The 14,482-nt window shown below is 49.4% G+C and overlaps 1 protein-coding gene across 1 annotated transcript; it reads left to right on the forward strand.

Annotated features, from left to right (window-relative positions):
• The first annotated feature begins 8,462 nt into the window (after positions 1-8,462).
• Positions 8,463-10,519, forward strand: LOC109743379 (metacaspase-1). Its single transcript, XM_020302468.4, has 5 exons — positions 8,463-8,830; positions 8,964-9,297; positions 9,664-9,781; positions 9,865-10,059; positions 10,150-10,519. The coding sequence occupies exons 1-5, from the start codon at positions 8,467-8,469 to the stop codon at positions 10,207-10,209; spliced, it is 1,071 nt and encodes a 356-aa protein (XP_020158057.1). The 5' UTR covers positions 8,463-8,466; the 3' UTR covers positions 10,210-10,519.
• Positions 10,520-14,482: the final 3,963 nt, after the last annotated feature.

Here is a 14,482-nt window from a genome sequence, read left to right on the forward strand (position 1 = left end):
GAAGGTCCTCCCGAAGGGCTGTCCGCGACACCGTCCGGGGGGTTGTTCGACCGCCTCCCGGAGGGCTGTCTGAGGAGAAGATAAGGGTATACATCCTCGCGGTTGGGAGGTTGTAAATCCTAGCCGCGGGGATCTGCACCGCCGATCGTCATCGACTCTACTTCCCGCTGCACTACGAGTCGGTAACGAAAAAGATCAAACCATGTATGCAGTCTCCATAGTGGTCCTGGGCTGGTGCGTAGGTCGGAAATTTTTTGTTTTCTGCTGCGTTCCCCTACAAGGGAGGCATTCCCCGCTGCCCGAGTCGCCCGCGGGAGGGACGACACACTGATAATCATCCATGCCAAAGCTAGGTGTCTCTTTTGTACATACCTGTCACTCATGCGTATGTGCGTGTGTGCAGCTACCTGGGCCGATGCGACGGTTGGCGGAGGTGGGCAGCGAGATGTGGTGGATCTCGGGATCTCATGTCTTGCAAATTATTCAGACGGTCGGTGGCCCTAGTGGTCTTTGCGTGAAATCACGGATCTACCTGTGGTCGGCCCTCCTCGATATGGCCATCAGCGAGTTCTAGACTTCTCTTCAGAGGAAAACAAGGACTGGCGCATATGGCGCTCCTTGGACACCTTGATTGAAGAGGGGCTGGTCGTGTGCGCCCGGAACGTCAACCGAACTGGCTTCTCTGGGTGTATCGTGAAGCTCTGCTTTTTGTTGACACGATGGACATGTCTGCACCTAGATTTCCAAGGGATCAACAATTGTGGAGAATGCCATAGAGGTTGTGATTGGAGGACTTGACACTAGCGAGGTCATTGTCTTGGATGCGATGAAGACTTTGCTTCACATGCTATTATTTGGACTTGGCTTGCAGGATATGTTCCTGTCCAGACCGAACACGAGTTCCTATGAGCCTGGTAGTACGTGACTTGCAGTAGCAGACACCGTAAGTGGGGGCGGCAGCATTGGTGGACTTCTTTGGTGGTGGTGCTCCTTGAGTACCGAGTCATGACTTCTAGGGTGAAACCCCAAGGTTAGGCCCTTATTGGTTGTACCTAGCAGTGGCCTTGTTAAAGAAATTGTTTTGGGGACGTTGTCTTTCTCCAGGGTGAAGACCTAATATCTTTGGTCGGGCAACGACGACCCTTGTGGATTGTTGCCTTCTGGGAGGCGTTGATTTTGGAGTACCTCCTTTGTAGTCCGGGTGTGTGTGTCTTTGATGGTGGTTAGAGTGCTGCTGGTGGTGGTGATTGATCACCGTGGTGGGCCATTTTTTTCGTTTTTCTTTTCTTTTTATCTTTTTTTCCTGTGTGCATCCTGGATGTCTTTAGGCGTCTTGTTCGTGCAGAAGCTGAGTGTAATTGGTAGCGCGATATATTCTCTTTATCAAAATTATAATAACTAGGAGCTACGATTGGATGGCCAGCTCCCAGTTCAGTGTCCGCGGACTGGTCCCCACAGATCCGTAGACGAATAAGGTGTCCGGTTTAAGAGTCAGCGTTAGAGATGCCTGTTGGCGCCGCCTTCTCGTAGCGCCCCTTCTTCCTCGGTGTTGCCTCACTCAACTCTCTCTTCTTTCTCAACAACACAAGATGCGCACACACTAGGGGAACACACACACGTATGGACCAAGGAGGAGCCTAGAAAGCTTTTCCCAGATGCTCTTCCCCTTGGTGAATACACTGGCTACATTGTTTGTGCCTCAGCCCTCTCGGCCTCCTTTGAGTATTTAACAAAAAACTACCACATTTCGTGGAACCGTGTCTACAAACTACCACTTTACATGCCAAAAACTACCATTTTTTGACTAATTTTTGACTAGAAACTATTATGTCGGGAAAGTGCTCGATTCGCCTCTTCTAAACGCCTGTCTGACAGGATGGGCCCATCTGTCAGCATCAATCTTGTTCCTCCTCCTTCTCTCTCTCTGGCATTTCCTCGAACACATCATATGCACTCGGTGCTCTTCTCCATGGCGAAGCCCCGGCGAAGCACCTCTTCGGCGTTGGTCGGGACTGGAGACGGCGGCGCAACCACGCCGGCTGGAGCCGCCTCAGTCGTGCTGGCGTGCCGCAGCCGCCATCACCGCGAGCGTGCATGCAGCCGCCGCCGCTTGCTGGCCGGCTTTCATGATGACTGCCTTAGCAGAAGGAGGCAATTTAACCCTAAACCACTTTTCATGATGCTATTCATCACTAACAACTTCAGTTGCCTAGGGGAAAGTGAATTCGATGAGCAACTTGGATGGCTCCAATCCAAATGAAAAGAAAAGGAAGGCACAGCTGTCTATAAAGCAGAAAATGATGGCACTCGAATCCGAATCGTATTATCTTCTTGTCCGGCTCACAGCTCCTTGCCTTGCTTCTTATCGGGAGGAATATATATCATCAGCATGGGCCGGCCGGCTGCAGGCACTTCTCCCTCTCCTCTTTCCATTTCCGTTTTGAGAATAATTACAGTGGTGATTCTAGTCTAGTTAATTTGCAGACAGATGTGCACCGCCACTCATTTGTAGCTGGTGTTTTCAATAACATCTAACTTGGATCCTTTCATTTTCCTCGATGGATATGGGCATTTCTCCCTTTGTATGGACAGTGAGTGAGATAGCATCTCAGATATTTCTCTTGTACGCATGCTTGAGATTCCTGCTGATCAGCTCCTCCAACAAACCATTATTTCCATCCTTTTTTATAATAGCACCAAATAAGCTGTGCACATTCTGACTGCAAAATGATCGTATCACCATGCATGTAACAAAGGGCTCAAATATATAGACCCTAAGGTCAAAGGGGGTGGTTTCCCACTGAATAAACAACGCCAAAAAAGCATACAATAAATCAAGAAAAATGAAAGCATCCATGCCAAGTCTATCAATTTAACCCGGGCTGACTGGTTCCACCATAATTAAATAACCTACCCATATTTTTTGGTAAAGGGTGGATTTGTTTGGTTTCAAATGGAGCATCAAAATGATACAAACATAATGAGCAAACATCCAGCCTCTGCATAATTAGAATACACACAACCAACACTAACGCACGCCCACACTAAATGCGCTAGCAAATTGCAAAATCATATAAGATCAAAACTATGCGTATGCAAGGAAAAAGAAGAAGGAACCAAATTAGTCGGATCAGCACTCGGCAAACTACAACAATGACCATATCCGCACCAACCATCTCATGCAACCACACAGACGCCATGGTTCTTCAATAGCAATGCCTTCAGGAAGGGAATGACGATCAAACGCCGCCGTCACCGGATATTACCAACCAAGGTCAGAATCTAGGTTCTCCCCTGAAGAATCAGTCTGAGCATATCCGAAGAATGCCTTCAACAAGGTAACAACATAGAAACTTCGTCATTGCCAGGTATAACCAACTCGGGTCAGACTTAGGTTATCACCCCGGAGTTCGAGACCAGGTGCTCGAGTAGCACCACCATGGACGTTACAAGTGTTGTCACCATCATTTTTTCGCGGTCCCAGCAGCCACATGTGATGGATTATCGTCACCGCTGCACAACTATCCCTCTGAAATAACCTACCACTACTAGGGAAAAGCCTAGCAGTAGCGCTGATTTTTAGCCTAGCAGTAGCTAAAGGTTAGCAGTAGCGTTGGTTTACCCGCGCTACTGCTATACCTACATAGTAGTAGTGCTTCTTACAGAAAGCGCTACTGGTAATTACTAGCAGCGCGCCTCTCTGCCCGCGCTACTACTATTATTCCCTATTCTATTTCTTTTTTATTTTATGTCATATTCATACACCATTATACAAGTTTTCATACAATAGCAATTTAGAGATTGTTTTTACATCATAATGAGTTATTATATTATTTTGTGAAAGAACCGCGGATTAGTTTCAAGTGGATGGATCCTAAGTGGCCAAGTCATGGATTAAACTAATCCGCGGTTCTTTCACCCAATGATATAATAACTCATCATCGTCATCATCATCATATCATTAACAACTTATCATCGTAATACATTATTTTCATATAACAACTCCTCATGATCATCATTTTCGTCCATGAGACATCATATAACAACTTGGTCACTAGTCATAATCACAACTCCTCCTCCGCATCATCATCAGCTCTAACACATTGTAGCACATAATAACACATTGTACCTAGGACCTACTCCTCTCTCTCATAGGACCGACTACCCTCTCTAAGGTAAAATAACATAAAACAAGATAGGCCCTGACTCTCCATTATGGAGAATGGAGACTATCCTGTCTCCAATTCTTGCGCTTCACATAATGTTGCTTTCAAGTAGCTCCCTAAGATTGTCCATACATTTTTTTCATGCTTTGATTGTCATGTCTACATCGGTTTTAGAAATCTGGTATGAACAGCAGTGAAGCCTAGGATGACCTGGCCATAAGCTAATAACATTGAGGCGGCCTTTCGAAAACATCAGATCAGGCACACAATCCTTCGGGATTTTCTGTTGAAAAACATAGTAATAACGTCGTAGTTAGCAATGTAGTTTATCTTTAGAAGAATTTATGCAAAAGATGCACGAATGTCGTAATAGTAAAAAATCTTACCATGCCATCTTCATATATGTTACCATAGTTCAACCCGTGCACTAGTGACACGTATTGACCATAATGTGCAGGAGTTTGATAATTGATATTGTAATTCTCAACATCAATAATAAATGAGATAAGATGATCTTTCTCCTGGTAAGTTAATTCTGCGCCATCGGTGTAGTAGGTTGTGTCTACCATCTTCCGTACATTTTTTAAAGAATGAAAATAAGCTATCAATGGAAATGAGCTGCCAACTATTTTGAAATAAACAATATAAAATACTTAGTAAATATGTTTGGGAAACTCACATAGCGGTAGAATTGGAAGCGTATCAACAAGGACCCAAATGTCAATATTCTCTTCATCGATGTCAGGATCACCAAGATCCAATGTGACAAGCATACCCTCATGAAAATCATACGTCTTGCAAAGTGCTTCCCAATTCAGGCAACCAAAATGGGATACGCTCTTAGAATTGTATAGATTTATAGAAAAATCATAACCATGATGGATCCTTAGGTGAACTATCTTGGTCTCCATGTTTTCATGATCTTCAAAATCCAGCTTCTCCAAGACATAATGTCTTGCATGGCACGGCATAAGATAGTCGAATTGTAAAAGACGGAAATTACACGTTGAAGAAGCAGAAGTCATGCTTAATTACGAAAAAACACTTGTCGTCGTTGCGTACCGTTTCAACATCAAAGGTCTCGTGGCTCTTAATACTAAAGCGCTCACCTTCTACCAGGTGAGGCATGTCGCACATACCCCGGTCTTCGCCGCACCAGTTGCACTCCGGGAGCCTATCGTCGTCGGACGGCATTTCCCATGTTGATAATTCAAAGATTAAACTTCTAAAATTAAATATATGTACTACAAAAACTAAATTAGATCATTATTATTCATCACGGGTTGACTATCGGTCTGTCGAGTATTTTCTTGAAAACTCTGAGCTGACATTGTGTAGATATTCGACCGTCGGTGATGGTAGCTCCTCCCTTCATTCCCGATCGAGTGCATTACACCAAATTGTGTAGCACACGGGAACGAAGGAGAAGCTACCCCCACGACAACATTCGGGATTTTTCGTCCTCTCATATATGTTGGAGACTCTCCCTCACTGATTCCTCTCTGACATTTGCGACCGTCGGTGATGGTCCTTCTTCTCTTCCTTCCCGTGCATTACCAAAAGGTCTATCACGAGAAGGAAGAGGATGAACGACCCCCACGACAACAATCGGCATTCTTCTTCTCTCATATATGATGGAGTCCCGACAGACTTTAAGTCAACCCGAAATGTCGTTTAATTATCTTCCTAGAAAATCCGGGCCACTCGATATTTCCTACATATTCTAGTCACGGAAAAATCCGGCATGACCTTTGCTAAAAAAGGACATATCAAGCGCCTGAAATTTACCGGAACGGAAATTAATCAACACTCCGGCAAAACATAGGCCACTCGGAGTTGTTCCCTGCAAACATGGCCACATGGGCAAGCACATATCCTATTTGAGCAACACTAGATATACATGTTTATATCTACATCATATGAGCATTCAAACTTGATGGTCGTTGCATTTCAATGGTTGAAAATATGAACAAAAACATTTCAAAATATCTTATGTATAATCCTAACATAACTAAATTTGCCAATATAGGTCTCTCTCTCTAAACTAGTTCTATTAAGCACTTACTAAATAAACTAGTTCTGTTAAGTACTTACTAAATAAACTAGTTCTATTAACCACTTACTAAATAAACTAGTTCCATTAAGCACTTACTAAATAAACTAGTTCTATTCAACACTTACTAAAAGCAGTACAAAAAACTACATTATACAAGAACAGATCAGTGAGGAGAGATGGAGGGAGGCAGGAGGGAGGAGGGGATGGGAGGAGGGAGGAGGAGGAGGGAGGAGAGAGGAGGAGGGGGAGGAGGGCTGCCGGAGGAGGGCTTGGCCGGAGGAGGAGGAGGAGGGTCACGGCCAGAGGAGGGAGGAGGGCGCGGCCGGAGGAGAAGGGAGGAGGGGGTGGGAGGAGGGAGGAGGAGGGCAGGAGGGACGAGGAGGGAGGAGGGTCTCCGCATACCGAGGAAGGAGGAGGGAGGACGGCGGCGGCAATGCGGCGGCGGGGGAGGGCCAAACGTCGGCGGCGGCGGACGATGGGGCGCGTGAGAGAGTGAGAGTGGGAGTGGGAGGAGAGTGAGGGGCGGACGGTGTGGAGAAGATAAACTACTTAGCAGTAGCGCGTGTTAGGGGAAATCGCTATTGCTAAACTACCTAGCAGTAGCGCCTTTCAAGGGAAAGCACTACTACTACACTTAGCCTAGCGGCAATGGTGAGGCAATTTAAGTAGTAGCGCCCTTTGCCCCTGCCGCGCTACTGCTATGTATATAGCAGTAGCGCCTTCTGTGGACACGCGCTACTGCTAAGTAGCAGTAGCACCTCATTTTATCCAGCACTATTGCTAAGATTCTGTGTATAAGGTTTTTCCTAGTAGTGTACCCATATAAGCAGCAATGTGTTTGCATCTGCAACACAACAATATTGGTTATGTAAGCTCAAGGGCTTTCATTGTTTTTTTGTGAGGGAATCTACTAAAGGTTTAGCTGATAGTCATGTGCTAATTATTTAACAAGGTTATGTTCCAATTTCCCATAAGAGAAAAGGAAAAGAATAATCCAAAAAATGCGAATATCCATTTCTGAGCCAAGGCTCATCTGCACCCGTGCTGAAGAAAAAATTATTATAATAATAGAAAAAATTAGAAAAACTCCATTTTTTTGCATGGTAGATAAAGATGTGTGAGGTCCACTCCAATTTTCAGTTCATTTGGATATTTGAGCAGCTCTTGGCAAAAAAGACAAATTTGGGGTCTGTAAAAAAAATTATTGTTCATGTACTGTTCTGACCTGATTTATGTTTTTGCTGAGAGCTACTTAGATGTCCAAATGATCTGAAAATTGGAGAGGATCTCACACGATAAATTATCTACCATGCAAAAAATAATTGGATATTTTGATTTTTTTTTGTGAATTATTTTCTGATCGGGTACAGATGAGCCTGGGCACCGAATCGCTGCACTCCAAAAGATGTAACTATCCATTTTTGGAACATATCTAACATATTTTTTGATATTTCTAGCACACCAAAATTAAATCCAGCAATATTCCAAATATGTTTGGCCAGAGGACAGGCAAAGAAGTTGTGCTCCATCATTTCGTGACCGGCACAAAACCCACACAAATCTTCTCCATACCATCATATTTTCAACAAATTGTCTCTAATTGAAATCCTATCTCAGGGTCAATGGCTGTTTCAGCTTCCACAACTGAAATATAAGGAACATTAGCTCTACAAAATCCAGAACATGTACATATGTTTAACAGTAAATACACCATCTTTAGTTAAATCCACATCACTCTGTCAGGCTTGTCTAACATGACACAAAACTTGGTTGCGCATATAAGGGCTATCATTGAACATAATGATTTTTTTTGCGTGGAATCTACTAAAGGTTTGTCAGAGTCATGTGCTGATTATTTTACGGAAGTCATGTGTCAATTGCCCCAAAATAAATGGAAAAAAATCCCACAAAAGAAGAACATACAATAATAATAGCAATAAAGAATCACATACCCATTTCCACTTGTGGTATGGAGTATATGCACAGCATCAATGGCGTTCTCTTGAAAAAGCCAACAGAAATGTTCCATCGACAACAATATATGCCCATTTCCACTAAAGAAAACCTTTATTTTCTGAGACAGAATACTTGAATATATAAATCGTAGTGGACCAGTTTCAACATGCATAGCTTCCATCATCCAGGTGCTATATAAAGGGCGGGAAGGAGCGAGAGGCAGAGACAGTGCAAGCAAGCAAGCAGCGCTCACCAACTCAGCTAACGAACCCACCCACCCACCAGGTCATGCAGCGCTCAGCAGCCATGAACTGCGGAAGCGGTCCCGCTCCGGCGACGATGGTGCGCTGCAGGCAGTGCAGCGCCAGCGTTGCCGCGCCGCCCGGTGCCCGTGCCGTCCAGTGCATGCAGTGCTGCTGCGTTACCCGCGTCGGCGGGGGTGGCCGACAGCACGGGGCGATGGTGCCGGCGATGCGCCCCATTCCGGGCTTCGGCGGCGGCCGCGGCAAGAAGCGCGCCGTGCTGGTCGGGATCAAGTACACCAACACTCGCGCCTGCGAGCTGAGGGGCCCCATCAACGACGTCAAGTGCATGAGGTACCTCCTCACCGAGCACTTCGGCTTCGCCAACGACTGCGTCCTCATCCTCACCGGTACGTATAAGAGACCGACCAAGAATTTTTCAATCCAACATCTTGTCTTTGTTTTGAGTCGTGGCATGATCAGCATTCAGCACAGATGATTTCTTTGGCTTACGTGTGTTGGTGAATGAACTCATTGGTGCAGATGAGGAGAGGGACCCGTGCAGGCAGCCGACAAAGAACAACATCCGCATGGCGATGCACTGGCTGGTGCAGGGTTGCAGCTCCGGAGACTCCCTGGTGTTCCAGTTCTCCGGCGCTGGTGTGCAGGTCCCCGACTGCAGTGGCGAAGAACGTGACGGCATGGACGAAGCCATCTGCCCCCTGGACTCGTTCCAGCAGGGCCCCATCCTGGACGACGAGATCAACCAGGCCATCGTACGCCCGCTCGTGCACGGTGTCAAGCTCCACGCCATCGTCGACGCCTGCCACAGTGCCACCGTCCTCGATCTCCCATACCAGTGCACCTTCTCCAAGCAGTCAGTAACTAACAACCTCTATCCCTCCCATATATATATATATTGACCAAGTAATAGTAGGGACCATCAGCTGGTTTTTTCATGTCTTCATCAAGTGTGGTTTCACTTCCAGTGAGATGAATGAGATGTCAATGAAATCCACTGAATTTCAATAATTTTAGTGGACATCGAAATATTTACCCCTTGATAAAAATATTTCAGTCATCAAATAAATTTCAAAATATTTTTCATGTTTTTAAAAATATTTGGTTGAATTGTAACTTGTAAATGAACATTTCTTTTCTTTGGCTAACCAAAATTCACTGAATTTCAGTGATTACGGTAGTAGCTGAAATATTTTTGAAACTAATATTCAAAATAATTCAGGTACGGGTGCTTGAGGTGGAGGGATGAGCGCCCTCTGAACGGCGCCTTCAAAGGCACCAGCGGAGGCCAGGCCGTGCTCATCAGTGGCAGCAGCAACGGAAAGACCCAGATGAACATGGTCAGCTAGCGTTGATAATCATCCATGTCAAAGCTAGGTGTCCATTCCGTGCTGACATGTCACTGATGTGTGCGTGCGTGCAGATGCCTGGACCCGATGCAACGGTTGGCGCCATGACGCACAGCTTCATCAGAGCAGTGGAGTGCGAGCCGCGCACCACCTACGGCCACCTGCTCACCTCCATGAGGACCATCATGCGCGACGGCGGTGGCAACTGCAACCTGCAGGGCCCCGCCGGCGGCTGCGTCCGCAAGGTGGCCAACTTCAGCGGGGTGGAGGTGAGTACATCACATTTTCTCTCCAGCCAATGAAATGTGGAGTGACACATTATATATGTTCACATATGCTGCATTTGGTTAACTCTGCAGGAGCCTCAGCTGTCTTCTGCTTGCAAGTTTGACATCCACCGCGAGCCGTTCTGCATGTAGAACCCGCGTCCGGGTTCGTCGTCGTTCTGCACTCGACGATTACCACCTACACGGCTAATCATCGACCGTATCGAGATAGCCGATCAGTGGGACAAATAACTATGATGCTTGCTGCTAGTATGTGTGATAGCCGATCACCTCACCAGCCGCCATGACATCCAGAATGAGCATAGCTCATACAAGGCTCTGGAGGACCACGTTCCCTACTGTACTGTACGTCTGTATCTACGTACCTCACTGTAATAAGGCTGTTGTGGTGTTGTGTGTCGTCTCATACCCTATCAAATTATATGCTGCTTCATCTTCAAAAGAGATGCGTAAAAGCAATCCAAATTGTGGCAATTATGTTCAAGTGGTGTCAAGAAACCAAAGTGCGTTGGGTGCATGTTTTATGAAACTGAAACCCACACTACCAGAATAACTGGCGATGCCGACGGCCGAACCTATGCCGATGGCCCCCGTCGGCATAGATTGTCCTATCCTGACGGCCCAGCCCAAGCCGTCGGCATAGAAAAGCCGTCGGCGTATATCCACCTATGCCGACGGCCCCCGTCGGCAAAGTTCGGCCGTCGGCGTCGCTAGAAATATGCCTACGGCGGCCGTTGGCATAGATAAGCCCGTCGGCATAGAACGTGGACCCGGCTACCCGGGCGGAAACGGCCTTTTGACGGCGTCAGTCTACGCCGACGGGCTAACGGCGGCCGTCGGCATAGCCCCCACGTCATCGATCCGCGTCGCCCGCCACGTCATCGATCCGCGTCGCTCGCCGGTCCGTGGGATGGCAAATCTATGCCGACGGCTTGGCCGTCGGCATAGGCCTGGCCCATGGATGTTGCCACATCATCGATCCCCGCCCTTTGCCACGTCATCGATCCGTGGCCGTGTGCGCAGGTATGCCGACGGCCTTGCCGTCGGCATACCTCTATTTTTTTATTTATATTATTTACTTTTTCCTTTTTTTTCACAACATAAATGTGCCTTATGTAACAAAAAAACATACCCCGATGGTATATCGATTGCCCCCCTCACGGACGTTGCTGCCGCCGTGCCCCACAGCGATGCCGATGAGGGGGGCACACCCCGGAGCTGCGTGCCGGGTGCCTGCGCCAGCCACCACGCTTCCACAACCGTAGGAGGGCCCAAAGCAACACCTAGCGGCATTGCTACCCCCCAGGTACACCGTCCCGTCTAACCGGGCCCTCATACATGCGGGGCGGTGTGGTGCCATGTCTGAAGAGGCGGGACGGGGGCCCTGGGGGGATAGCAATACCACCGGAGCATCGCACCGGGCCCTCATACATGCGGGGTGGTGTGGTGCCATGTCCAAAGAGGCGGCGCGCATCTCCGGGGTGTGCCCCCCTCACGGATGGCGGCGCCGCCGGCACCTGGAGGGGGGAAACGGACGCGTCGGGTCTACACGGAGGGGATCTTGCTGTGGGTCTGGCCCGGATGTTGCTCCAAAGTGTTCCTATGGGCTGACCTAACACAACCGGGTGGAGAGTTCCACTGGTCAAAGACCGTCCGTGTAAAGACAAAGGGCTAGATCTCGTGGTCTAACGCTACATGGTTAGGCGGGACGGGGGCCCTGGGGGGATAGCAATGCCACCGGAGCGTCGCACCGGGCCCTCATATATACATGCAGGGTGGTGTGGTGCCATGTCCGAAGAGGCGACACGCGTCTCCGGGGTGTGCCCCCCTCACGGACGGTGGCGCCGCCGGCACCTGGAGGGGGGAAACGGACGCGTAGGGTCTACACGGAGGGGATCTTGCTGTGGGTCTGGCCCGGTTGTTGCTCCAAAGTGTTCCTATGGGCTGACCTAACACAACCGGGTGGAGAGTTCCACTGGTCAAAGCCCGTCCGTGTAAAGTCAAAGGGCTAGATCTCGTGGTCTAACGCTACATGGTTAGGCGGGACGGGTGCCCTGGGGGTAGCAATGCCACCGGAGCGTCGCACCGGGCCCTCATACATGGGGGGTGGTGTGGTGGCATGTCCGGAGAGGCGGCACGCGTCTCCGGGCTGTGGCCCCCCTCACGGACGGCGCCGCCGCCGGCGCCTGGAGGGGTGAAACAGACACGTCGGGTCTACACGGAGGGAATCTTGCTGTGGGTTTGGCCCGGATGTTGCTCCAAAGTGTTCCTATGGGCTGACCTAACACAACCGGGGGGAGAGTTCCACTGGTCAAAGCCTGTCTGCGTAAAGTCAAAGGGCTAGATCTCGTGGTCTAACGCTACAGGGTTAGGCGGGACGGGGCCCGGGGGGTAGCAATGCCACCAGAGCGTCGCACCGGGCCCTCATATATACATGCAGGGTGGTGTCGTGGCATGTCCGAAGAGGCGGCACGCGTCTCCGGGGTGTGGACCCCTCACGGACGGCGCCGCCGCCGGCACCTGGAGGGGTGAAACAGACGCATAGGGTCTCCACGGAGGGGATCTTGCTGTGGGTATGGCCCGGATGTTGCTCCAAAGTGTTCCTATGGGCTGGCCTAACACAACCGGGGGGAGAGTTCCACTGGTCAAAGCCCGTCCGTGTAAAGTCAAAGGGCTAGATCTCGTGGTCTAACGCTACAGGGTTAGGCGGGACGGGGGCCCTGGGGGGTAGCAATGCTACCGGAGCGTCGCACCGGGCCCTCATACATGCGGGGTGGTGTGGTGGCATGTCCGAAGAGGCGGCACGCGGCTCCGGGGTGTGGCCCCCCTCATGGACGGCGCCGCCGCCGGCACCTGGAGGGGTGAAACAGACGCGTCGGGTCTACACGGAGGGGATCTTGCTGTGAGTTTGACCCGGATGTTGCACCTGTGGAAAACCATCGGGTCCTCCTGCTTTGGTTGGAAACATCTGAAACAGAGCAGTTTTTACTTCCTCGCCCATCTTTGCTCTCTTCTCATTTTCAAGCACATGATCGTTGAAAGTTACCTGCAATGGCTAGGCTAGGCTGTTGGTACAAGCCGGTATATAAGATTTTTGGTCACGTTCGGCCACCATGTGATGGGCCTGGGCCAGTAACGCTATTCCTTCTGTCTAGGTGTGTAAGTCATTTTACGAAAATTAAATAATCCCAAAACACTTAGGCGCGATACATTAACTCTCATCTCGTTTCTTGTTTCGTGACATATCATCCAATAAGAGATGTGGGCCATGCATGCTTTAAATTACTTGAGACTATCAAACTCGACATGCAGTGGTTAGTTCATTGCATACAATATTATTAATTAGTGAAATTACATTACATTAAGTTCTCTCGTTTTCCTTTCCACCTTGGTCATGGTGCGCAACCTAAGATGACTTACATACCTAGACGGAAGGAGTATTTTGTTCCTTTCCTTAGATTAGACGGAGTTGTAGAGAGTTTCTCAAAAATAAAAGACGGGAGTTGTAGCTAGAGAGCCATCACAAAAAAAAGAGCCCTAAAAAAAACAAGACGGAGTAGTAGAGGAGGCCAGGAGGGTTTACGTTTTCGTTCGGATGGAACTGCGATCGGGGCGTCGTCTCAGGCGCTCGCCGCCGCCGCCGCCGCATGGAGCTTCGTCGTCCAGGCGTGGTCCAGGCGGAGGAGCCGACCTCATCAGCGCCCTCCCCGATGAGATGCTTCTCCTAGTCCTTGTACGCCTACGTTGCGTCCGCGCCGCCGTGCAGACCAGCCTCCTCTCGCGTCGGTGGCGCGATGTCTGGACCGGTCTCACCGACCTCAGCTTCCGCTACCTCGAGCCCGCCACGATCGAAGCGGTGCTGGGCCGCTTGGCTGCAGCTTCAACGCCGGTGTCCACAATCGACGTCCGTCTTCATAGGAGAGAGACAGCCTACCACGCCAACTTGTTGCTGCGTGCCGCCGCACGTCTCTCGCCGAGGGAGATGGTCTTCATCGTCCCGTCATCAAATATGGGAGGCGTGGTAGGCATGATCGAGCTGCCATGCTTCAACCGCACTGCCTCAATCGAGCTGGACACCCAACGCTTTCATGTCCATGTCGGGCCACCGCCGGCCGGCGAGTTCACCTTGCTCGAGAGGTTGTCCCTATCCGGCAACAACATCGACCTTAGCGGCTTGCGCAACTGCTGCCCTCGCCTGAGCATGCTCAGCGTCACCTCGGAGAGCAGCATCACGTTGCCACCGGACAATGCGTACCCTGCGCTCGAAAGTTTGTTCCTCACTGGAGAAATCTTCGGCCTTGACTCCTTGCTACACTGCTGCCAACTGCTCCGCGTGCTCAGTGTTACCTACTTGTACTCACAGCAGCTCACGCTGGGTCCGGCGGGCGAGTTCCTCGCGCTCGAA

This window comes from Aegilops tauschii, chromosome 4 (assembly GCF_002575655.3).
Source record: "Aegilops tauschii subsp. strangulata cultivar AL8/78 chromosome 4, Aet v6.0, whole genome shotgun sequence".
In the NCBI taxonomy this organism is placed as follows: Eukaryota; Viridiplantae; Streptophyta; class Magnoliopsida; order Poales; family Poaceae; genus Aegilops; species Aegilops tauschii.

Coding starts and splice junctions, on each gene's coding strand:
- LOC109743379 (XM_020302468.4), top strand. CDS start 8,467: ATGCAGCGCTCAGCAGCCATGAACTGCGGAAGCGGTCCCGCTCCGGCG. Junction 9,782..9,864: donor GAAAGACCCAGATGAACATG/GTCAGCTAGCGT, acceptor GCGTGCGTGCAG/ATGCCTGGACCCGATGCAAC. Junction 10,060..10,149: donor CCAACTTCAGCGGGGTGGAG/GTGAGTACATCA, acceptor TTAACTCTGCAG/GAGCCTCAGCTGTCTTCTGC.